The sequence below is a fragment of the Prionailurus viverrinus genome, chromosome C1, assembly GCF_022837055.1.
Source record: "Prionailurus viverrinus isolate Anna chromosome C1, UM_Priviv_1.0, whole genome shotgun sequence".
NCBI classification, from domain to species: Eukaryota; Metazoa; Chordata; class Mammalia; order Carnivora; family Felidae; genus Prionailurus; species Prionailurus viverrinus.
The window spans coordinates 113,022,697-113,047,697 of NC_062568.1; the positions used below are offsets into that span (position 1 = coordinate 113,022,697).

Below are 25,001 nucleotides of genomic sequence, written 5' to 3' on the forward strand. Positions count from 1 at the left end.
AAAACTGGTTTATTATGACCATGTTTTCAACCTTTGCTATGGAAAGAACTATAGATATATTACACAGTATTACTCTTTGTGATAAAGACGACACTTTCGGTCAGAAGGCTGTATGCTTTAAATTATGTTTAAAGTAAGGATGTGGCCTGTTTTGCTCAAGAAGGTTTTTTGCTTAGTGCCTCTGTGCTCAATAATGAACAGTCTTATCTAGAGATCAAAGGTTTTGGTCATGTGGAGCCCAATTTGCAAATGTGAAGTCCATATGGGGAGGAGACCTCTGGCTGTACCCTCATTAACACCATCATCAAAACAGCTGAGGAAGCCAGCTCATCCTCCAAGGCGTGCACTTCACTTTTCCGGTTGCAGCTTTGCTGAAAGATTGCTTGTGGCTTCTTTAGGGTTCTTCCTTTTACTTTATCTGTTGGTTGGCCTCACCACCATGGCTAATTATTCTTTTTCTTTTAATGTTTATTTATTTGAGAGAGAGAAAGGGAGAGTGCACACCTGTGCCCTTGCACGAGAGCAGGGGAGAGGGAAAGAAAGAGGGAGAGAGAGAGAAACTCAAGCAGGCGCCATGCCATCAGCACAGAACCCCGACGCAGGGTTCGATCTCACAAACTACGAGATCATGACCTGAGCCAAAAAAAAAGTCGGACACTTAAAATGAACCAAGCAGGTGCCCCTCTAATTATATTATAGGAGCCAGTCAGTGTTCCAGCAAAAGGATGGTTGAAAGTTTTCTCTCTCTTTTGAGTTTCAGCTACTAAAAAAAAGTCTTTAAAGTCATCCAGCTTAATTTGGTTGATGAAAATTTTCAGTCAAACAAATAAACATGTACACACAGAACAATTGTGCTTGACATGTTTTAAATTAACTCAACTGGAAACAGCCGGCACCCTAGCTTGGATTGGAAAAAGTGAGATTAAAACAAAGGCAAGCTAGGCAAAGTGGATGCCTTTCTAGATCTTTCTTATGTTAATCTTTATAGACCTTCCCCACTAGTCAATTCTAAACATTGAAAATGTCAGCTATCCAGCAGGAACCTCTTTACATAATATGCCTTCAGCCCAGGAGTAACTGAGATGTGGGTAGTCCACAGGGAGACTAGGCCATGATTAAGTGGCCAGCCATTATCTTCCCCGAGTTTGGAGACAGAATTACCCTTTCATTGTCTTCTGAAAGTTTTCCCCATTTTCATTCCTCTGTCCTATTTTGCTATTGACACTTGCCTCCTAATCTTCCTTCCCACCCATCCATCATCTGTTTTAGAGAAAGCAGACAGTGGTCCTTGATACAGAAACATCCCTTCATGGGGAAAATACTTAAAACACTATGAATTTCTGGAGTATAAGGCCCATCCCAAAACATAACTTTTAAAATGCATTCCAAGGAAAATACAAATAATTTTCTTTTTTTTTTAATTCTTAGAGTTCTTATACCTCTCCACTAACATGAAGAATTGAGGGTTGTCTGCCTGTATTTATATCTAATGGGCTTTTCTTTATAAACAAATACCTGTTATTGACTAAGTCATTCCATTTCAGTAGATTTTAAAATGTTGGACATGGTTTAAGACTGATTATACCAGCTAGTGAATATGGAGTCTGCATTAAATTCCGGTGAAAAAACACGTTTCTTCCATGTTAAATTACTGTCCAATGTACTACCTGGAGTATATAAAAAAAGGACAGAGTGCCTGGATGGCTCGGTCAGTTAAGTGTCCAACTCTTGGTTGCGACTCAGGTTGTGATCTGACAGTTTGCGAGTTTGAGCCCTGTGTCAGGTTCCATGCTGACAGTGTCGGCCTGCTTAGGATTTTCTTCTCCCTCTCTTTCTGCCCCTCGCTCACTCATGCATGCTCTCTCTCTCTCTCTCTCTCTCTCTCTCTCAAAATTAAATAAGTAAGTAAACTTAAAAAGAGAGAAAAGAATAAAGAGGGTGGGTCAGTGGAAAAAGGAACAATGTAGCAATTCTGTTTTATAGGAGCTTACGATCTGAGAATGACAGACAGCAGTCCTCCTAAAAGTGTGATCCCTTGGGGCATCTGGGTGACTCAGTCCATTGGGAGTCCGACTTCGGCTCAGGTCATGATCTCGTGGCTTGTGAGTTCAAGCCCCGCGTCAGGCTCTGTGGTGACAGCTCAGAGCCTGGAGCCTGTTTCAGATTCTGTGTCTCCCTCTCTCTCTGCCCCTCCCCCATTCACACTCTGTCTCTGTCTCTCTCAAAAATAAATGAACATTAAAAAAAAATTTAAAAAAAACGTATGATCCCTGGACCAGAAGCCATAGCAATAGTGAGGAACTTACAAGAAATGTAGATTCTCAGGCCCCACCCCATTCTTACTGAATCATAGATTCAGGGTGGAGCCCGTTTATTTGTGCTTTATCAAGCATGTGTCTGATGCAAACTAATGTTTAAGACATACCCTAATACAGGGGCGCCTGGGTGGCGCAGTCGATTAAGCGTCCGACTTCAGCCAGGTCACGATCTCGCGGTCCGTGAGTTCGAGCCCCGCGTCGGGCTCTGGGCTGATGGCTCAGAGCCTGGAGCCTGTTTCCGATTCTGTGTCTCCCTCTCTCTCTGCCCCTCCCCCGTTCATGCTCTGTCTCTCTCTGTCCCAAAAATAAATAAAAACGTTGAAAAAAAAATTAAAAAAAAAAAAAAGACATACCCTAATACAGTGATCACAATGTATGTACCATAGTACTAGCATAGTACTGACAGTGAGTTTTTATAGGTAGTCAGAGGACATAGAGATCACTGTTGCGCTGGGAAAAATCAAGCAGGAATTTCAGCTGGAAGGAAGACATTCTGTATAAAAAGACCAGGCTGAGGTGAGCAGAGAACTGAGAAAACATGGAGCATATTTGTGATATACAGTTAGCCATAAACCAGACGCTGTGTTAGGTTCTTTACACATATTATCATGGTCAATCCTCACAACAACATATTATTCTTATTTACATGAGAGAGTTGAAGTTCAACATTTTACACAGAGAAATTTACCTGAGCTGTAAGACTTTAGAAAAGTAATAGTATGGTATTAAAAATATCTGAGGAAGGGCAGGTAAAGGGCTTTGAGTTCTACTCCATTAGAGTCCAAGAGTTGACAATTAAAATACCTTCTGTAAATGAAGAGTGAAATGATAAATTTGATGTCTTAGGAAAATTAATAGTTTGGAGATAGAAGAAGCTGGAGGCTTGACTAGACCCTGCGGAAGTTGTTTTCAATGGTCCAGATTCGAGGTAGTTACAGGTTGAGCTAGGAGAATCGTCATGAAAATGAAAAGGAAGCGGCATATTCAAGAAACCCTAGGAAGAAAGTAACTGTAGCTGCCAGCCGAGAGGAGAATGGGAGAGGATTTGAAGTTATGATGACTGGGAGAAATGGAGAGTCTCAGAAATCAACTAATTTAGCAGGATGAACTTGGATGACTTTTACTGTTTGTGATGTGGAAGATTTTGTTTTGTTTTTAAGCTAGAGAGAGGCAAAGAGCTCAGCTTTTAGATACACTGAGTTTGAGATGATGGTAGAACATCAAAGTAGAAATGTTCATCAGGAAGTCAAACATAGGCTCACAGTCCATGGTTGGAAACATGAACTTAGGGATTGTCAGTAGAGAGGTGCTCCATGGGAGCAGCTAAAATATCCAGTAGAGAGTATGTGCCAGGAGAAGAACAGAAGGTTAAGAACAGAATTCTGTGGAATATATAAAAGATCCTCATGTATGAAACGGAAAGAAAAGAAAGAGCCTGGTGGTCAGAGATGGAACATCCAAAATAGTAAAGACAGAATGAGGACAGGGTGGAGTCCTGGAAGTTAGATCAGGGAGAAGGGTCAAGTCACCCACATATGGAGATGTGGGGAGAAAAGGGCAAGGCAACTATATTTGGTGATAAGAATATCATTAGTGACCTTCAAGGATGTAATTTCAATAGGGTGAATGGTGGTGGTAATGGTGATCAAGGAGGGAGTTGGAAACAAGACTATAGAGTTTAAGAACATAGGCTTAAATTATGGAAAGAGCCCAAATGTCCAACTGATGAATGGATTAAGAAGATGTGGTGTATACACACACACACACACACACACACACACACACACACACACAATGGAATACTACTCAGCAATGAAAAAGAATGAAATCTTGCCATTTGCAACAACGCAGATGGAAGTGGAGGATATTGTGCTAAGTGAAATAAGTCAGAGAAATACAGATATCCTATGATTTAACTCATATGTGAAATTTGAGAAACTTAACAGATGTTCACAGGGGAAGAGCAGGAAAAAATATGGTAAAAATAGAGAGGGAGGCAAACCATAAGAAACTTTTAAATACAAAAGACAAACTGAGGGTTGATGGGGGTGGGGTTGAGGGGTGGGGAAAATGGGTGATGGGCATTAAGGAGGGCACTTATTGGGATGGGCACTGGGTGTTATATGTAAGTGATGAATCACTGGAATCTAGTCCTGAACCCAAGACTACACTGTAGGTTAGCTATCTTGAGAATAATTTTTTTTTAAAGAAATGAAAAAAAAAACAAAACACATGGAGCTTATCAGTATATGGAAGCCTCAAGTGTAGGTCACATGTTCTGGGGAGTTCAATTATGAAGAAAAGGAGATCAGATGGGAATCAGTCAGTGGGAAGACTGGAACTAGGTGAAGATAGTTATCTATGTGTGAAATGCCATAGAGGGGAAAGGAGAAGAAGGGCTGGAAAACTGGAGAGGGCGAGATGGGACAATTGAAGGAACAAAGTTGTAGACAAGGTCAAAGGAAAGTGAATCATTGGCTCTAGAACAGCAGAGGAGGGATTAGAATCTTCCTCAGTCCAAGGAAAAGAGCAAGTTCTTGAGACTCATGAAGAATGCATGGAGATGAAATGTGAACAGGGGAGGAAACATAAGCAAGAAAATTTTGCTTTTCTGAGGCAGTGGAAGTGAGGCCACTGTGTAGAGAGAAAGTGGACAAGCAGGAGACATAGTTGAAGAATTCCTTTCACTATTTCTTTTAAGTGGCATCTGCCCATGAAACTTTGCCTAAGACACAGAGAGAGATGTGGTCTAGTAAAATGCATATCACCTTACATTGTGACTTTCATATATCTGTCTCCCCTACCAGACTGTGGGGGTCTTTTGAGACCAGAGACTTCGTTTCCGTACTTTTTAAAATCAGACTAGCTCAAAGAATAATATAACAAGCACATTTGTACCATGGAAAATTGTATCATGAAAAATTGACAGTTGCTACTTTGTCTTTCTTTTTTTTTAAGTAAACGCTGAAAAAACCCTGAAAACTTTGTCCTTACCGCCACCCCCTGTTCTATCTCTTTCTCTTTCTTCCCAGAAACAAACTCCAACAAGAATTTAAGGCATATCCTCTCAGCCTATCTATGAACTTCTTTATCTATATCCATGAATGATATATAGTACTGTTCACTGTATGATTACTCTATGTTTCTGTATGATGACTATATTTTTTTAATTTCCATATTCTATTTACCAATTCTGCAATTTGTCTTTTTTTATTCAGCGTTCATTGTGTTTTGAAGTCTACCATGTTGAGATATACAGAAAGAGTTCATTACCTTTAATTGGTCTTATCCATTTTTGTATCCTCCATTTTTAGAGTAGCACGTACAACATAGGTCCCCACTTAGTAAATGTTCATTATTAGTGAATAAATTAGGATGAACAGTATAATAATTAAAAAAATACTTTGTACGGTGATTTATAGTTATGAAATACTTTCATATATAGTCTCTTTTCACTTTTATTTGTGTATTTCCTTCCCAGGCTGATATGGTTTAAGGATAGTAATTATGTCCCATGCCTATGCATTCTATTCCTAATGCCCATTTTGATGTTTGGCACTTAGTAACTCCTCAGTAAATATTGGTTGAATGAATGAATGACTCTCCACTATAAGCATTATTTTACTAAGGTCCATATTCTGAGTATCTGAGTGTTTTTCCAAGACCATGTGGTTGGAATCAGGACTAATAACCAGGTTTTCTGATACTAAAGCCAGTTCTCTTTTTATTACACCATTGAAAGAGCTATTGTAAGGACTATATTAGGGAATCAATAGGAAAGGAATAATTATAATGAATTACTGCCCTGATGTAACCAATAAATAGACTCCATGTACCTGTGTAATTGGAGAAAATTAATAACCATATCCAGATCGAGGGCTTGAAATTTATCATAATCATTAACTTGGAATACTTAGTCACATGGTCTTTACACGAGGTTCATATGGTGAAGGAGATATGTGAATTATGAGGGTGGATAGTGTTGCAGGAGTGAAGGAATGAGCAGGAAGCAGTTTCATTCAAATAGAACTGCTCTTGCTAAGGTCACTGGTAACCTTCTAATTGCCTTTGACGATATATACCACTCCTCCCCTGACTTCAGTGACGCCTTCCTTCCTGGCTCTCCTCCACCCCACCTTCTTGTCAGCCTCCTGAGAAACTCTTCCCTAACACAGCAGCAGTGGAGTGGATATCTGAAGAAAGTCATGAGCATTCTAGAAGAAAGATCCCAAGAACTGCCTCAGACACCCACCCATGCTCTACTCTGCCCACCCGCCAGGACTGGTTGATATTGATGAGTCCTTTTTACCCTTTGCTTGTCAATTTGGGGGTCTTATCCCAGTTTTCTCACCAGAGACAGATCTCCACCACCTCTGGCCTTCATTGAACAACTCCTGCTTTCTGGGAGGCTGGAAAAGTCAAGGTCACTGCACAATGCCAGCTCTGGAAAGCTGCAAATCCTGACTCCCTTAATGGGCCAGAGAAGTTGAGGTCGTTAAGCAGCCTGAACAAAGGAAAGGTCTTTTAAGGAACTTATTTTGAAATATAAAGATAGTTTGCTTACGTTCAAACTCCTATCTTAGTCATTTTTGTGTAACCATTGCAGTTTCATATATCACAGATGTTTAATCACACTAACAAATGCTTTTTTGGTAGAATTGCTGCTTGTTTCTTGTTGAATTGAGGCAGATCACAGATTCCTGAGCACATTGTTGCTCAAGGGGCTCCCTCGCAGCTTTTTTGAGACACCCTCTGGGAGTTTTCAGATTAACCCCATCATTCCCTATAAGCATGGTCAACCTTGGGTATCTAGAAGATCTGGCATTGCCCCAGGACCATCCTTAGATTCTCCTTCCTTCCCACATCATAATTTGGTTGCTGGAATATTGGTGTTTCTTGAACAGTTCATTGAATTTGGAAGAGAATAAGATGGAGTGTTTACAATCAAGATAGTCTGGTATCCTTGTGGTCGTCAGCAGCATCCTTGGGGATCCTGTACTCACTCTAGATGGATGTGGAAATTAAACTCCGTCAGTGCTTGTGTAGTAAACAAATAAGTGAGGACACTCGGATTAACTACAGGAAAATGAGTTGTCCGTGACACGTAATGAACTCAGCAGCAGCTATGGGGCACGGATGATGCATTAGGAAGAGTATTGGCTGGTTATTCTTTCCCTCTGAGTAGTCTCAGTGCCAAGGCCATACAAATTTATGGAACACACCCATAACGTTCAGCGGATCAATGGCATTTAAAATAGAGAAATGAAGATGGGAAAAAACAAAAACCAAAGAAAAAGGCTATGAGAGGGTAATCATGAGCTAATACTGAGTCTTGAACATACATCTTCATTTTTAATGTGGGAGATAGCAACTCAACACTGGAGGGACTTGAGGGAGGGACAAGAGGGTCCCATGTCTGAGGATGGAGTTGATGACAAGTTGTAGCCTTTAATATCTGATGATGAAAAGGGATCTCCTTTCTTTGGGGTGAGTCCCCGATTCCCATTTTATGTTTGTGGCGCAATTAGCAGGACCCCTCTTCCCTTTGCTTGGTCTCCTCCGTTAGAAGAATGCCTCTGATATGTAATATTTGTTTGAAAACCCAAAGAAGCGTGTTTCCTTTTGAGGTTTGCCTTACTTCTTATGTTCTGAAGTTCGTTCTGGACCTCAGATTTTGCTCCGAGCAACAAAACCGGTTGGGTTGTACTAACGTAACGGAGCCGTAATTTTAGCCAACTGTTGGGGGTGGGGAGATAGTTAAGGTGTGTCGTAGTTTCTGTGGTTTCTCTGTGGAGTAGAATTCCCTGCAAAGCTTTTCCATGTGGTGTTTTACTAGCTGTCTTAAAACTCTCTGATGCACGGAGCAAAACCGAATTAGGCTCATGTGCTACATCGGTGGGATGGGCCAAGGACTCTGAAAAACGAAAGAAAAATGATCAGACAGCCAACCTCAGAGGCTAAAGCATCCAAAGAGGATCGGCAGGACATAGCCAAATTCAAAACTAAAGCAGCAACCAGCTCTTTGAACCCATTTTTGCCGAAGTTTCTAGGGGAAATAAGAATTATTTAATCTATTAATGTTTTACCTTTGCACGGTACGTTACAGTTTACAAAATGATCCTGGGTATGTTTGTTCAGAGGAGCCCTGAAAAAAACCTTTGGAAGCTTGTATTATTAGGCTCATCTTTATAAATGAGAAACTGAGGCACAAAGGTAGTTCCAACGTCATTTGTCTAAGAAACCACAGAGGCAGAAGTGAACAACACTTCAAAGCTCTGTGTCTTTGCACCAGAACTTCAATAATTTTAGTTAGTGACCACATCTAATGTTCATGAAGAAGGAAAACCAGCCAGATAGCACGTGCGTGCACAGTAAAGATGGTTCTGGACGGCTGAGCTCTCATCAGTGAACAGAAGACATTACAGTGCCGTCTACCTATCAAAGGAATATGTCCTTTCTTTACTTCAAATGCTCCGTGATTCAGAGGCATAGTTCCTTCTGAAGTTCTGAGTGCACCTGATAAAATGCCACATACTTAGCTGTCCTTCCCATTCTAAACATGTGTAAAAATTTCTCCTTACTGTGTGGTTTTGGCTGCTAAGTTCAAGAAACGTTTATTGAATGCTACGATATGCCAGGCCAATGAGCAAAGTAGGAAGTTATCTAGGTGGTATGATTCTAGGGGAGCCTTTTCCACTGGCCCAGACCACTGCTAAATACCCCCGTTAGCAGGGCATCCCTTTGAGTTAGTCCAGGAGTCGCTCAGATTCTTTTTCTGAAAATGCAGATAGCATGGAGAGAAAAAAAAAAACAAAACAGAACTCTAAGATGGTCCCACTCACTAATGCTGTGGGGTATATTAATTTTTCTAGTTAACAAATCAAGTATTAAGGCCCTGAGCTGAATAGGAGGTGACGTGGATAAATTGCATTCTGCTCAGGAGAAGGGGGTGATGAATTCTAGAAAGCCCTGTAAGGGGCCCTGAGGAGCCAGAATATAGCCACAGGCCAGGGACTTGTCTGATCTGGAGAGAGAGGTGCATGAATGCTCTCTATCGAAAATAAACTTTAATCACTTCGTTTTTGTTTTTAAGAACTAGCCCTGCGTGGTATCTGGGCTTTAGGTCTGCGTCCATACAATTAATCAGATTAATATTTGCAATTCACATACCAAACGTGTGATCGTGTTCTTATTTTTTTAAGACCAGTGAGCAGGTCTCCGTCTCTAATGAGAATTAGTCTGGTGCAGCTGTCTGCCCCAGCCCTCTGTGCGGCTTCCTCCGAGCTCACTGCCTCCTTGGTCAGCTCTGTCCTTCTCTCCTGACTCCGGCCCACATCTCTTGCCCAGTTGGGGATGAGTCCGTGTCTCTGCCTGGCCTCTTCCAAGCTCAAAATGATTTCAAGCCCCCTTCTGCCACACTCTCGCGTTTTTTCCCACAGCTCTGCAAAGAACATACCTTTAGAATTTTAAGCATAGTATGTTCATGACTTGTGCCCTGTCTTCCAAGGACCTAAGATGTTTTAGAAGTGTATCAGTTAATAAGTTTATCATTATCAAAGAGAGTTATTCTACAGATTGTCATTCAAATTAAGGTGTTTTTTTTTTTTCATATACAGCTGTTGATATTCTGCTTGATTTTTTTTCTTGATTCACTCATAAGCTCTCCCCGCTGGGAACAGCATGTATGGAATAACCATATTTGTTTTAATGGCTACCAAGAACAGAAGCCCCCACCAAAAATAACATCCATGGTGATGCCTATGACCATTCCTAGGTGCTGTGCCTAGGGCCTTCTGTAGGTTTACTCATTCTGTCTTCACAACAATCCCATGAGGCAAGTACTGTGGTTATCCCCGTTTATACCTGAGGCACAGAGAAGTTAAGTAACCTGCCCAGGGACACACAGACGATGCATTAAAATTTGAATCCAAGAAGTCAGCCTCCTGAGCCCAGGCTCCTAATCACTACGCCACGAGGACCTGCACCTCTCCAGAAGGTCACTGAAGTGTGAGGGAGTCTCGCCGCCTGTGGGTGAGAGGTGCTCGGGGACCAACCTCCCCCCAACCCCGCCACGGCAGTGGTCCAGTGAGTCAGATGCCTGAGTGGAAAAGTATCCCCGAGGTGGTCGGGAGGAAAGGAGAGCCTTGGGTTGGGTTGGCCCAGCTCTTGCCGTCGTGGCCTCTCTCTCCTCACTCTCGTCTGCTTTTCATAAAGCTCATTTGGGAGGACGGCACTTCAGACTGGGTCACACCAGAAACAGCATGGGCAGACAATATCACTTCACACAGCACGCGCTGCACAACATGTATGGGGGGGTGGGGAGTGTGACAGATGGAGAGAAACTGCTTGGTCCTCAGTATTTTTCCAGAGACGGTCTTGGCATCTCTAGGTCAGTCTTAGACGCATGGGCCTTCCTGGGGCGGGGCCCTGACGTGCTGGTAAATGTTTACCCACCGGTTCTCTAGGGGCAAAGCCCTGACTCATGGCATTTAGCACTGTTGTCGTTTCGATACTCCCACCATGGGGGGATTTCACATTGTCGCCACAACCTCACCGGGCAGTCGGGGAGAGTGGGGGCAATCGGACCCAGAACACTCCTGCTGAGGGTCAGAAGGTTAGGACAGATGGGGCAGCGATGCCCCATGTGTCAGGTTCGGATTCTGCACATCTGGCCCCCGATACCCTGTGCGGCTTCTGTCTTTCCTCCCTCCCCGCCCCACCCTAATAGTCTCTCGCCATAAAATCAGGCTCGTAAGAATTTCATAAAGACCAAGAAAGAGAAAGGAGTCACAGGACTTGCAGCCTGTAGGCAGTTGGGTGGAGGGCAGGAGGGAGCAGGCCATGGAGGTCCCTCTTGTTGGGTGATGGGAGAAAGCAGAAAAGAGAGAGAGGGAGGAATGGTTTTATAGTCCATGCATGTTTGTTTGTGAGTCTTTGGCTCTTCCCCTCTTATCTGGAAGAGCTGCCTCCTTCCCCTACCATCTGGTTGCTCGACTGAGCCACTCCCAGGAAACCTGTTTTAGCGGAGGCACAGCTGCAGGGCTTAACGCCCCAAACCCTTGTCACGGACGCCTGCCATAAACCATGCTGGATCAGATACAGCCTGTTCCCCTCCTAAAAGGCCTCATAGCTGCAGACCATGTGTGCATCACGGTTTCATGATATGCTACCTTCTAGTGCCTTATGATTTCACAGAGCCAAAGTCTCACCGTCCAAGCACATTCTCTGTTGCCTTAAAATATTGATCAACAGGGGCGCCTGGGTGGCGCAGTCGGTTGAGCGTCCGACTTCAGCCAGGTCATAATCTCACGGTCCGTGAGTTCGAGCCCCGCGTCAGGCTCTGGGCTGATGGCTCGGAGCCTGGAGCCTGTTTCCGATTCTGTGTCTCCCTCTCTCTCTGCCCCTCCCCCGTTCATGCTCTGTCTCTCTCTGTCCCAAAATAAATAAAAAACGTTGAAAAAAAAATTAAAAAAAAAAATATTGATCAACAGATATTTATAGAGAGCCCTGCTCTATTTCCCAGTTACTGCTGGGCACCATGAGGTACAAAAGCGATTCAACCTAATTTCTGACCTAAAGAGCTCATGATCCACTTGAGAACACATGACAGCCACATGAACCAATTCCTAAAATAAGAAGCAGTTATAATAGTATGATGACCACGTCAGACTACAGTATTTATCAGAGATTGTGAGGCATGTGCAGTTAGAGAAGAATGTATAATAAGAAGTTGTTTAGTAAAGGCAGTCAAAGCGGTGAGGTAACTGCATATCCTGGGAAATTGTATTGTTCTTGTTTATTAGATAACAGCGTGTACCCATTTTTAATCTATATTCCTAACTTTTTTATAATTACAACCCTTTTTTAACACATACGATTGTAGCAGCCGGGTCTATGTAATAAAAATATTTCTTCTGCTGGCCAACAGCCCACACTAACACTCTTTTGCTGATGGAGATCCAAGACTCCTTTTGAAGGAAAAACCTGGTATGAGCGAGACATTCACAAATCCCTGTCCCCTGGCAGTAAATCTACTTAACAAGAAAGTCCTCTTGTCAGTGGAGTATCGACCTAAAGTACAGGGTTGCTTATCTGGATGGTGTTCCATAGCTCTGAAAAGAATTTGACTCCTCAAATGCCTCTTCGGTTTTATTCGGGGCTTGTACATCTCCTCCAAATAAAAGTTGTGACAGTTCTTGCTTCATAGAGCTCGTCGGGATCAATCGGTACTAGGTAGCGGACCGTGGGAATCTCGTGGCAGATCTCTGAGGGCAGAAGGCCCCCTGACACAGGCCAGCGAAGGCAGAGGGAGAGGCCACGTGTGTTGTGTGGCATTGCCATTCCCCTACCTGATTATTTGTGCTAATAGGAGGAAGCTATCACATTCCCATGGGCCAAAAGCTGGTTTTCACTTGTTTTTGAAAGGGTTTTTGTAACTATCTTAGGAGGTGGGAATGCCAAAGTGGAAATCTGGGGAGTTTGCCATATAGGAAAGGCAAGTCGTTATCAATCTACCCTGTGTGTCTGGGACAGTAGGTGCATGGGAGACAGCCAGGGTCGCTGCATTAACGTGAATACTCTGTCGCTTCGGAAGGCTGGGATGTCTGTGTTTGGGTTAAGACGCCCTGCTGCTAAGCTTCAATTAGGTGAGGCTGGTAAAGTAAATAGAAGGTAATGGATTGTGTCCATACATGACTTCATTCCATCCTTGGAATGACTTTATCGATAACTGCTGGAAGGCAAGACTCAGCTGTAGCTGTGTCCAATATACCTCCAGGCAACAGAGAGCTGACTTTATTTGCTAAGGTGTTTGAGGTGTGCCCAGGCTAAAACCCCGGATCCTTCACCATCGGATACATCCAGTGTAGTTTTGCTAAGATGATGAATGCTTTCTTTGTCTAGGCGTATGCTAAGAGTTACCCCAAACTTCTTGAATTGTGTTAAACAAACCCTCCTACGGTGGCAGTTGGTCAGAACTCACCAGAGTGCGTGCTGTGTGTTCATTTCTCCCCTATGGTCTGTCAACATTTGTTTGCTCTGTACTCAATTTCTCTTGGTGCCCTGTGAACCCAAATTTAAGGACTGTGTTTAATGGCATGTTGGCGGGCAGGGGGAGAATATGGGTGGAGGGGTGTTTTGAATAGCTTTTTACCAAATCTGTGTCCCATTTTTTCCAAAACAATTTCCTATTTCTAAAACTGCTGCCAGCTCATGGAAACTTGTAATCTACAGTTATCCTGAAGTCCCAAGAGAAAGATTCAGAAATGATCTCCACAGAGCATTGTTCATTTAAGGATTCTTCCTAATTAGACCCCAGGGCAATGACTTGCTTTTCATTGGTTGAATATTGTGCATTTCCTGACATGTCGCTGCCCCCTAGTGCAGCACGCTAGTGAGTGCATCCTTCTCTGCAGACATTCTTGATTTGCATTATTACTGTCTGATCAGTCCATTTCATGCTTACCTGGGTTCTGGCAATGTGATTAGACACTAATCCATGACTCAGATAAAGTCCTTCATGGGCCCCATTTTTCCAAACAGATCCTATTCCGGGAGCAGGAGTTTGGTGGGCTAGCGAGTGCAGATGAGAAAAATGGAGTTTCAGCTGGACTCTCCAGACCCCTTCCAGTGAAGAGACCGGGCCCAGAATTTTCAGCATAGTGCCATGAATCAGAGGAAAAGATCTCGTGTTAAGGTGCATCCAGGGCAAAGTAAAGAACACTCGGCTTGGAGAGAGACAAGCTTAGGAAATTTCCTTAACCTCTTTGAGCCTTTGTAAAACTATCATCGATTCAAAAAAAAAAAAAAGTAATCTTAAGATGTCTTAAGGATTTACTACATCATCTATTTTTGAAGGTTTTATACACTTTAACATGTGATATAAATCTTCATCTATTATGTTTACTATGAATGAGGTAGCCATTAGGTGCAATTTAAGGATTATGGAAAGGCATTCTGACCCCAAAGACTTGCTCTCAGAACCGTTTCAAAATGATCACAAAATTGTAAGCCATGTATGTGGTCTCCGTGCCAAAATGACCTTGAACAAGTTGTTTCACTTCGTTGGGTCTCTGTTTTTCCACCTATAAAGTATTAGTGCACCTATTTAAAGGGATTACTCAGGGATTCAATGAGATAGCATATGCCTGGCACATGGCAGATTTCAATAATTGTTAGTTCCTCCTCCTCCTCCCTTATTTTTTTCTGGTCTGAAATAGTCAGCACCTGCCTTTGACACCTGATACTAATGGGTAGATGGTGCCTAGATGGTGTACCGTGATGCCCTCTTTCTGAATTGTCCCCCAAAGAGTGGAGCAGCAGTCCTTCCTTGTCCCCATCAGCTTTCAAATATTGGCGAGGACATCTGCCCTGGGGAGGGGATAAGGTAGAGGTGGTCATTAAAATCTTCAGTGTCAGGAAGTATAACTGACAGGAAGCTGGGGGTATTGCCTGTTCAGGAACTGTGTACTTTCTTGTGAGAATAAAAGAGATTTTTCCTTCTTTAATGATTATAGTTGCAGTGTTGACTGGGGGAGCAGACAAGAGATAAGAAAGGCATCCAATGCGGGAAAGGTCATTTGGTGATAGTGGAATTTTTTTTTTTGTCAAAAGAATACATTATAAATGTCATACCTACTTTGAAAATCAGAACATTAAAAAAAAAAAAAACAGATGCTCAGTCTTCCTGTGGTGAATTAGCAAACAAACGAAAAAGGTCTTAAACCCAATGTAACAGAGGCAAACAGATCGAGCCACACCTACATGTACATATGCACACACACGCACATACTTTGTAGGTAAAATACACATTTTTCTGCTTTCATGTGTGGTTTTTGTTCTGAATGCAACATTGGTGGGTTTTGTTAGGTAGTTAGTAAGTTTCTGTGGAGAGAAGTAAGAGACCTTTAAGGATACTGATTATTCGATGCTAAAGAAGAATTTGCACTGAGGTCTTTTCTCCCTCCTAAACCCTAGTTCTGTCATCACCCTGACCATGGACTGGACAGAAACCACAGAGCACCACAGAAAATTATGCAATTCATTAAATTTGTGTAATATCCTTTCACCTCATCGTAGACGTTGTTTTGGAATCCATCAACAAGAAGTTTTACTGTTTTTGAATCGGATTTCTAGAGCAGAGCTAGAGGGACGTTAGGTATTGCCCTGTCCGAACTCCTTTATTTTATAAATGGGGGAAGTAAGGCCTAGAGAAGACACGTGGTTAGTGTGCCCCCCTTTATTATTTATCTCTCTTTCCAAATGTCTTTATCAAGTTTGCTTCTTCCATCTCCCCATAGGATTGTGAGTGTGCAAAAGCACTAGACCTGGTGTGCCTGACCTTGACACCCGGCACCGCACAGTGGGTAATTCAGTGAATTCCATTCTTACTCTCCAGCCAGCTGCTTCTTCTCAAGAGAATTTATCATTATAATAGACAGAGAAAGGGATTACTGAATAAGAATATTGTAACATTTAGTAACATTTCTTTAAATTATTTGATGCAAATTTCATGTCCGAGTGTAATATTTTAGCCTATGTCTGGGAGTGGGGGGAAGCACTCCTTTGTGAATTAGCAATGAGATTCTCGTGTTACATGAGGAGGAAAAGCTGTTGTTCTAGTTCCGTGCTTTACCAAAACTTCAGGGATTAAATTTTTACCCCATATAAAAGCCCATTTGGCAACTCATTCAATGTTACCCAATATTCAACAAGAGTTTATTGAGTTCCTACTATGCTCCTAGCACTATTTATAGTCTTAGGATGTATCAGAGAACAAAACGAAGATTTCTGCTTTCAAGATTATTTCTTAATATATATTTGTAACATGAAACGAACTATTTCTTCCTAATACCAAATTACTCTTGGACAGCATTCTTGTGAAAGCATGCCATTTTTAAAAAGTTGTCTGCCTTAAAATAAAAGGTCTAGTTTCAAAAGAAAATGATTTTTTTTTTTTTTTTGGTCGAGTTACATGAAGTTTGGTGCAACACTGCCGCCTTGCGGCCACTTGAGTCCCAAATTTATACACACTATATATGCTCAACGCTTACCTTTAAGGTAGGGCTTAAAGTGAAAATTACCTTGTTTTTTTGGTGGAAACCTTAGACACAAAACCTAACCAGGAGTATTTATCATTTAATTCCTTCTGGGTTTTTTTTGAACAGAATGATTGGAAGGGCTCCATCGCTTTTGTAGTTGGAAACCGGATTGAGGACGATCTTCCCATCCGAGCATTGACTCTTGCCGTCCAGGTCCCTCAGCGCAAATTCTTCAGTATCGTATCATGGCAAGACATTCTACAGCAGGTACCTGTCCCTTTCACCTCTAAGCCCCTCAAAGACTTTTTTTTTTTTGCCTAAAATAACAGAATAAAGTAATAAACTAAATAAGACTTTCCTATTCTTGGGCTGTTGGGTAAATTTGGGTGGATTCTTTTAAACAAAATTTAGCTAGAATCAATGTGAACTGTTTAATCTGGAAGAATTAGTTTAGGCCCATGAATATTGCCCTTTCTACACGCATTCATTTGACCAAACCTCTGTAGCCATACCAGACTCCCTGCTAGGCTCTTTGAGGAATTATCTATTTAATAAAAGATTGAATAATAAAAGACTAAACTATTTACTGTTCTAGCAAAGTCCATAACAAGCCAGAAGAATTAAGTCTACAGAGAAGGCTAGCTGTCAGAGGTCAGAGAGGAATGACAACATAGGAAAGTCCTGGCAGGTGGCGCATATGCCTGTAACTACTAACAGCTTTACCAAAGTGACTATAAATTTTTTACTTAATTAATGAATATCTCTTCCTTGCTAGGTTTCTCAACCCTTCAAGTCACCTAAGTATTTGAAATTTACATATACCTAACTATTTTTTAAGTACGCTTCTCTTGTTCGTCATAGATGAATTTGATTTTCTTACAGATCAATGAATCAAATGCCCTTCTTGGAACTACATCTAAGAAAGCAAAGAAACCTGTAGGCAATAGTGCTCCCTTATATTATGAGGTAGGTGAACATCTTTACTGCAAAGAGTTTTGCAATTTTTAGAAAATGAGAACTGAAGTGGTGATCTGATAGTCACTTTTTAAGAAGTTTTTAATTCATTCTTTGAAAGCAAGTTCTGGGTCCTCATTGGAGCTGCCTGAGGGCAGACACTTAAAAAAAAATCTGCCTCCATTCTAACAAAATCCCTCTCTAGGAATAAAATTGTTCTAGATTGTCGACACCATCCCTGCATCCAATTGAAGATTATAAATCAGAAGTTTTTATATTCAAGAGAGTTGGGTCATACTTTTTCATGGTAATTATTAAGTGTGTGATGATATTAAAGAGAGCTGTATTATTAGTGTATTACAAAGTATTAGTTTCACCAAAGGAACAATGTAAAAATGCCCCAGAAAGTGTTTCCTGTACAAGACAGAGACACAGCTGTTACAATTTTCCATCAGTTTGTGAAATTTGGGCACACTTCCATCCTACTTCAACCAACATGAAATAATGATAATTTTTAGATTAATGGTCCATTCTGTCCCTAGCAGATGCTTAACACAAAAGTCTGGCCTGGGTGACCATTGGGTTTATGCAAAGACTTAGAACTCATGCTCAGTGCAAGGGGATTTCCTCTCCTGCTGCCTCGTTAATATCGAACTTACAGCTTACGAGAAGCTATAAAAATCCAGTGATTAATTAGAATATCACTTAAAATTTGTCAGGCACTGTTTTATGGCTCGTCAGACTGAAAGCATAAAGATTTTTGGATCTTTCTAAGACAAACTTGTTTGCACTTTATTTCAGTGATCTAATAAAGTTTTTATGTGTCTCAGGTCTTGGATGATTTCCTAATGGCCGCTTTAGTATTGCCTGAGTACTATCTGAACAAGTTTCATTGGATTTATTTACGCTTGACAGTACGGTGGATTTTACAACATTAACTCTTGCCATCCTACTCTTACTATCACGAAAAACTGATTCTGTGCTGTTGGAGTCAAATAACGCACGTTTCCCCTCTCTTTATGATGCTCTGGATGTGCATGCTCCAGTTGAAACATTATGTGATACCTGGATTTAAAATATTGGAAGTTTTCTTCTGAAGTAGCCATAGAAAACCATGTCCAATTCTCAGGCCTGGGACCAATTAGCCCCCAAAGGACTCTTTCTTCTTCAAAGATGCTCAGTAAAAATCAGAGATGATAACAGGCCAGTTTTGATGTCTAATCTGGACAGACATTTTGACTTGGATGTGGGATAGCACAATGTTACAAATCCAGAGTTCAGTTAGAAAGCCATTCCTCTCCAATATGTGCTGTGGCTCTGGGTTGTGAATCCTTCACTCAGGGGAGGTCCATTTCACATCTGGCTCTGCCACATTCTTCCAGTGGAGCATTTGGGCACTAAGCCTCCCACACCCCCACACATACCCTTTTCTGAATGGTTCCAGAAGAAAAGGGAAGGGAGAATGAGCACCACAGAGATTGGCCCTTGGGTATACCAGACATGCATCAACTCCAATTGCTTCAGTAAAAACAGATATAGAACATGAAACAAATTCAGGCTCTTGATCAGCATCAGCCGAGGACAGAATGCACATCGGGAGAAGAGGGCACATTTCCAATCTCAGTCCCTTCACGCTTAGGACATGTTCAGAAACTCTGCCACTTGGTACCTCACCCCAAGTGAATTGAGGAGCTGCAGGCCATGTCAACTGAGAACTCCAAGGTAGTTGTGAGCGGTGACCATGAAAGAGGCGCAGAAGCCAAACTCTTTTGGGACTTGTGTTTGAGGCTTATGAGTCTATTTCTGCTTGAAGTCTTGCACAATCTGTAGCAACTAGGACACATGGCACAGGTCAACTCCCCAGGAGCCTCTCTGGGGAGTTTTTTCTCAAAAGAAACTCAGCAATGGGGAAGAAAAGGTCACCTAAGAAAATCACTTATGTGACATGTGATATCCGTAGAGTTGTGTCTCCTCCATTTTGGAAGGAGAACTCAAGGTAGACACTATGAAGACCATCCACTTACATTTACTTCTATTGGTAGGATACCCTCATTGGCCTTAAATCCGAGCCTAGTTGTTCTCACTTTAAACATGGTGCTGACCAGTTTGGCTTTCTGGTTTCCTTGCCTGCAGTCAATTAGGAGCAGCAAATTAAAGTGAAATGTCACCACAGTGCAGTTCATCCATGAGTAGTAAAATAGCGTCAGAACCACATTACATATTTCCAATAACGACTTGCGATGTCTGGGCCAGCAAAGACCACATTCCTAAGTGATTTGCTCAGGCTTTCACTTGGATGGCTTGGTGTTGTGTACACACAGCCTCATTTTGAAATTGTGTAATTTCCCCTGAAACTTTAGAGTTCATCGAGCCATAGTATTGTATATATGAGAGAGTCTTTATTTATAAACCACAGTTCTTTGAAAATGTGCTTAGATTTGTGCTAATGTAATTCCACAGAGACATAGCTACAGCCCATTTGTTCGTTCACCATCTCCTGTCAGAAACCATGTTCTGCTCTATCAGGAACTATTCTAAGGACTCGTATGGGAATGGGAAAATATTCACCTTTGTGCATAGTCTCAGGGATGTTAGCTATTACTTTATTAGAGTAGTAGTCTATTATTATTTAATATCATTATTTACTAATGATGAAAATGATGATCCCATGCATTGGCCTTACATACAAACATACTTTCTAGCTTGTAATCCTATTTGAGGATGCGGACTTCTATGAAAATGGATATACAGATATTGTCTGTATTATATAATGACCAGTTTTACCAAATAGTGGCATTTTACCAAATACCAAACAATCAACAACTACATTCTTGTTCAACACTAGGGGTTTAAACACTATCTAGACAATGGGTGGTGGGGAGAGATGAATATTATAAAGACTGTAACTTCAAGAAGCTTAAGGATTAGTTATGGGGAGAAGGGGGAAAAATATATCCTAACACACAATAAATGGTCAACAAATGTTTATTAAAAGAGTGAACAATACAGTGCATCGAAGTCCCGGAGAGACAGATGAAGTGTCATGGGCATTCAAAGGAAGATGAGCTTACCATTAGCTACTGTGGGGTGATGGGTGAGATCTAGAGGAGCCTTGTGGAGAAGGTGGCGTTGGGAGGGAAAGCAAGCGTGGCTAATTTTGATCTTGAACATATATTATTCCAATTAACCCATATCACAATTCTAAAAGGAAATTTTACAGATGGGGAGATGGAGGCAGAGAGAAGGTAGGAAGTTTACAAATTAGAATAGTGAAGAACTTGAATTTGGCCATAGTTAAGTACATAGCCTCAGGTTGTTCCTCTTTACCACAAACCTGGTACTTTTCCACTGGGCTCAAATCTGTCCACCCTCGGATAGTAGGTCCTGGCGGTCTTGACATAAGTGAAGGCATAGGAGAGGGAGAAGAGTGAATACGTGCTAAATTTGTAATTAGATGGTATAAGATATACTCAGTAGGCAAGGGAAATCCTATACGTATTTGAATTACAACTTTAAAATCCTGAATATGGATATCTATGAGGAAATATTTCAAACACTCCATAGAATCCATGCTTTAAGATACACTCTTGGGCTTAAATTTGTTTACTAAATGTGCACAAATATTTGGCTGCATGCGTCTGTTTTATGGCCCACATAGAGAATCTGACTTGTTCATTTGCAGGTTTATTCAGTCCCGACCAAAACTAAAGAGGAAAATATTAAGGATCATTCAAAGCTAGGTGCAGTGTTCCCTATGAGAGAGGTCTATGCATACCTGCAAAGATTCTCCCACCTGCAATTAAATCTGAGACACAGTATGTGTGCATTATAAGAGATGCACAAATTTTGGACTTTGACTTTGTGACTTTGATAAATTAGGAAGAAAAAAACTACCAATTGGACAGGTTTTTTTTTTTTTTTTAACTTCTCTGAAATCTGGGTAAACTGTCTAAAAAGTTTTAGATTCCATCCCATGGGTGTCTTTATTTTGTGATGGTGAATATCATACCTTCTACCTAGAAATGAGCATCCATCCACACATCCAGTGTTTGCCTGCCTGTATGACTTATTCGGAAAAAACAAATGAGGTCACCACAAAATTTTTTAAAAAACACAAAAGTTTGCTGAAACAAAAAAGTATCTATAAAGAATAAAAGTATTTATGACCTAGTTGGTGATTGGCTTATTTTAAAAATTGATCAATTCTATACAACAAAGATCCTGGACAATTTGCAAGATTATGTAATACAGTGCGATTTTATGAACACAAATAATTATTAGTTTTCCTCTTTACTCCTATCAGTAAAAAAAAAAAATAATAAGACCTTATTTTTTAACTCATAGGTTTTAATTAAAATATTTTTATGGGCTTTTCTATTGGGAGATCATTCTGGGAGATCATTAAATATGGAAAGATTTGTTTCTGATGTTAGATTTGAAAGTAATGAATCAAATGCAGTTAAAAAATATATGGGTTGCAAATTTTATACATAAAGATCTAATTAGTTTCATCACGTTTTTAAGATAGTTCGCTGGTATATTGGATTAGTATCCCCAGATGTAATAATTTCATTTTGTTGATTCCTATTTCTATGTGTGTAGATATATTCTTCGGCTCTTTCCCGAACGCGTATTCATAATAATTCACAAGTAAGAACACAGACTTAATTATAATCGAGTTGCCTCCCTTGTCCACATTTCTAATAGGAAACTCATTCCTTTGACAGTGCTTCAAATTAACAGTCTATTCAATGGAATTGGAAGCCCTTATTTTGGGGGGGGGTGGCCCTTGTCAGAATGAAAAATGGAAAACTCATGCTTCAGAGATAGAAACAAATAATATGTGAAAACATTTAAGAGGTTTGAAGTTATTAAAATGGCAGCTCTACTGGGAACAGAAAGCAGTATGTCATGGAAGAAACGAAGGAAAAGGGAGTCAGGAAGCATTCTCTGGCCTTTTCAATCCTGCGTTTTAAAACAAAACAAAAAAATTCAGGAAGAATTGGAAGGTAGCCAACCTAATGCCGTTATTTCATAGAGCTTAGGGATACACCAGGAAATTACAGGCCAGTTAGTTTAACTTCACTTGTAGGGAAAGTATTAAAAACTGCTGCAGGAGATCAAGTAAAAAGATGCTTAGAAAAGCACAGCTTGATTAAGGCAAGCCTGGCCAGCGTGGTTTTCGGAAAGGGAAGGTCATGTCTTAGGAACTTGTTGAAATTCTTTGAAGCTATTATGGCCAGTACAGTCTTCAAAGAATACAGCGAGGCCCAGGATCTGCGTATCTTTTCCGTTCCACGCCAGTCCTTGAGGGACGCTTGCAGAACGTGGCCCACATCACGGCCTCGGTGCCCCGAGTTTCGAAACCACTATCAAAATAGTAGAAAATAACCTCTGATGGAACATTTTTAAAGCTGGAACCAATTAATACAACCTGATATTTATAAATGTAAAATAAAGACTTGGAACAAAATTTAGGAATATTGAGCTGTAACAAAGAAGTACTACATTGGGACTATAAAAACAATCTGGGGAGTTACTGTGCCAAAATCTGGGCTTTGGAGGCATTTCTCGCCCGAAGAAGGGAAAATGACGAGAAGTCACAGTGCTAGAAATGGTTGTAGGGGAAAGAGTTATGAAGAGTCACAACCAAATGAATTTTGTCAAGATGGGAAAAGGAGCCGTCAAATGTGTTAACAACCCCGGGCCTCTACAGTCCTGGAGAAGGCCAGAGCGGCCCAGCGGAGAAAGTTTAGTCCAGGCTAGTCAGTGAGGGGGTGGAAGTTCATTCATGGCCTACATTGCCTCAGGAATGGGCTCCTAGGGAGTGAATATATTTGCCTCTCAGATCGGAAACCTGGAGTTCTGTTTTCAAAGAAAAGCACAACTCAAGCAAAGGCGTTGGAAAGCATCCAAATCATGCCCCCCAGCTCTTTTCCACCCTGGGGCACAGGCGGCTGGCCAGGCCCACGCGTTCCAGGAGGAGGCAAGTAGTAGTCCCTGGTGAGGAGTGGAACCAGAAGCTGAGGCCCCTGGGATTCAGCAGCAGGAAACATACACCATCCAAGGGCCATCCAAGTGATAGAGACGCAGGTAGGACCTTCGGTCCATGGGAGAACTTGCAGACAAGACAAGAATCTAGTCGAGAATTCCAGGACATAGATCTCCCTGGAGAAGAAGCCACAAGAACAAAGCAAGGTTCAGCTTGTGTGAAAGGCAGCCATCACAGTCTTAGCCGGGATGGATTCTGGAACTTCCCCAACACTCTACATTCCACGCCCACCATGATTGGAAGGATGTCAGGGAGGGAATCAGAAAGACTATATCATTCTAGTCCTGTACCTAAGACTGAATAATCTGCCTTTATATATGGCAATAATAATAGTTATGATTTATTGACTCCTTCGTTTATTCCAAGTCTCATGTGCTTGGTGCTTCACATGTATTAGCTAACCTAATCTTCTCAACAGCCTGCCAGGAGGTACTTACAAATGGTGAAAGTGGAGCCTCAGACAGGTTGAGTAACTCAGTGACTCAGAAGCCTCTGTCCCCTCTGCTTGTATCACATAAAAATCGAGGATAAATAGTTGAGATTCTGCAAGTGGTTGTTGTGGTTTAACATTTCTTGAATACAAGCTACTGTTAGCAATTAGAATTAAGCTCTAAAGCTCTCAGTCATTCTGTGATATGTTTACTGCTCTTCCTGCTGCTCGGGCAAAAACACTGGTATATCTGTATGTGACAAAGCTGCCAAACAATTTTAGTCCTATTTTTTTTTTTTTTTTTGAGCCACACTGATGAGTAGCTCCTGCCCAAATATTCGGAGCAACTGGGACTTTTAATTCTTACAGTTTAGATTTATATGGTAAAGGTGACTAAGTCTTTCCTTTGGGAGAGGGAGGATGGAAGGATGGGAATTGAGAGGGAAGTTAATACATATATATGCATTAGAGATAAAGGCGTGGAAAGAAAGAGACCTGTCTGAAATCCTACACGACTTAGTGAGAGTGAATTTCATCTCCCAGAGTGCCTTCTGCTAGCTTGGTGAGACATGTACTTACTGGTTAGATGTGCCGATCCAAACCAGTCTGCCTGGGCTCATGCTCTGATTCCACCACCTACTGGCTATGGGATCTCGGGCAAGCTCCTCTAACTCTGTTGTACCTGTTTTTTCCTCTGTAAACTCAGCGTCCATGGTGGTATCCGCCTCACCGAGCTGTAGTGGTGATAAAATGAGATCGCAAATATAAAATACGTAGCATAGTCCCTGTCCTACAGTAAGTGTCCATTAAAGTGTAGCTATTATTGTTTTTTTTTTTTTTAATTTCTATTCTCAGTCATCGTGAATGTTGGAGTTTTGGACTTCAGGAAGCATGAAAAAACTAGAAACATCTGTGAGCAGGGTGTTTTATTTTTAATTTTATTACAGTGAAAAACACATAACATCACATTTACCATCTTAATTATTTCTAAGTGCACAGTTTAGTGGAGCTCAATGTACTCACATTGTTGTGCAACCAGTCTCCACAACCTTTCATCTTACAGAACCGAAACTTTATATCCAGTAAACATCTCCCCCTTCCCCACTTCCCCTAGGCCCTGACGGCCATCAGTCTGCTTTTTTTTTTTTTCTATGAGTTGGACAACTACAGATGCCTCATAGAAGTAGAATCACATAGCATTTGTCTTC

At 41.3% G+C, this 25,001-nt stretch overlaps 1 protein-coding gene across 2 annotated transcripts in view; it reads left to right on the forward strand.

Annotated features, from left to right (window-relative positions):
* SPAG17 (sperm associated antigen 17) overlaps positions 1–25,001 on the forward strand; it is a 235,344-nt gene that overhangs the window by 16,838 nt on the left and 193,505 nt on the right. For both annotated transcript variants that reach the window (XM_047871565.1, XM_047871566.1), the window contains exons 2-3: positions 16,484–16,624; positions 17,240–17,323. In XM_047871565.1, the coding sequence (XP_047727521.1) occupies positions 16,484–16,624; positions 17,240–17,323 (225 nt within the window). The remainder of the gene's footprint in view (positions 1–16,483; positions 16,625–17,239; positions 17,324–25,001) is intronic.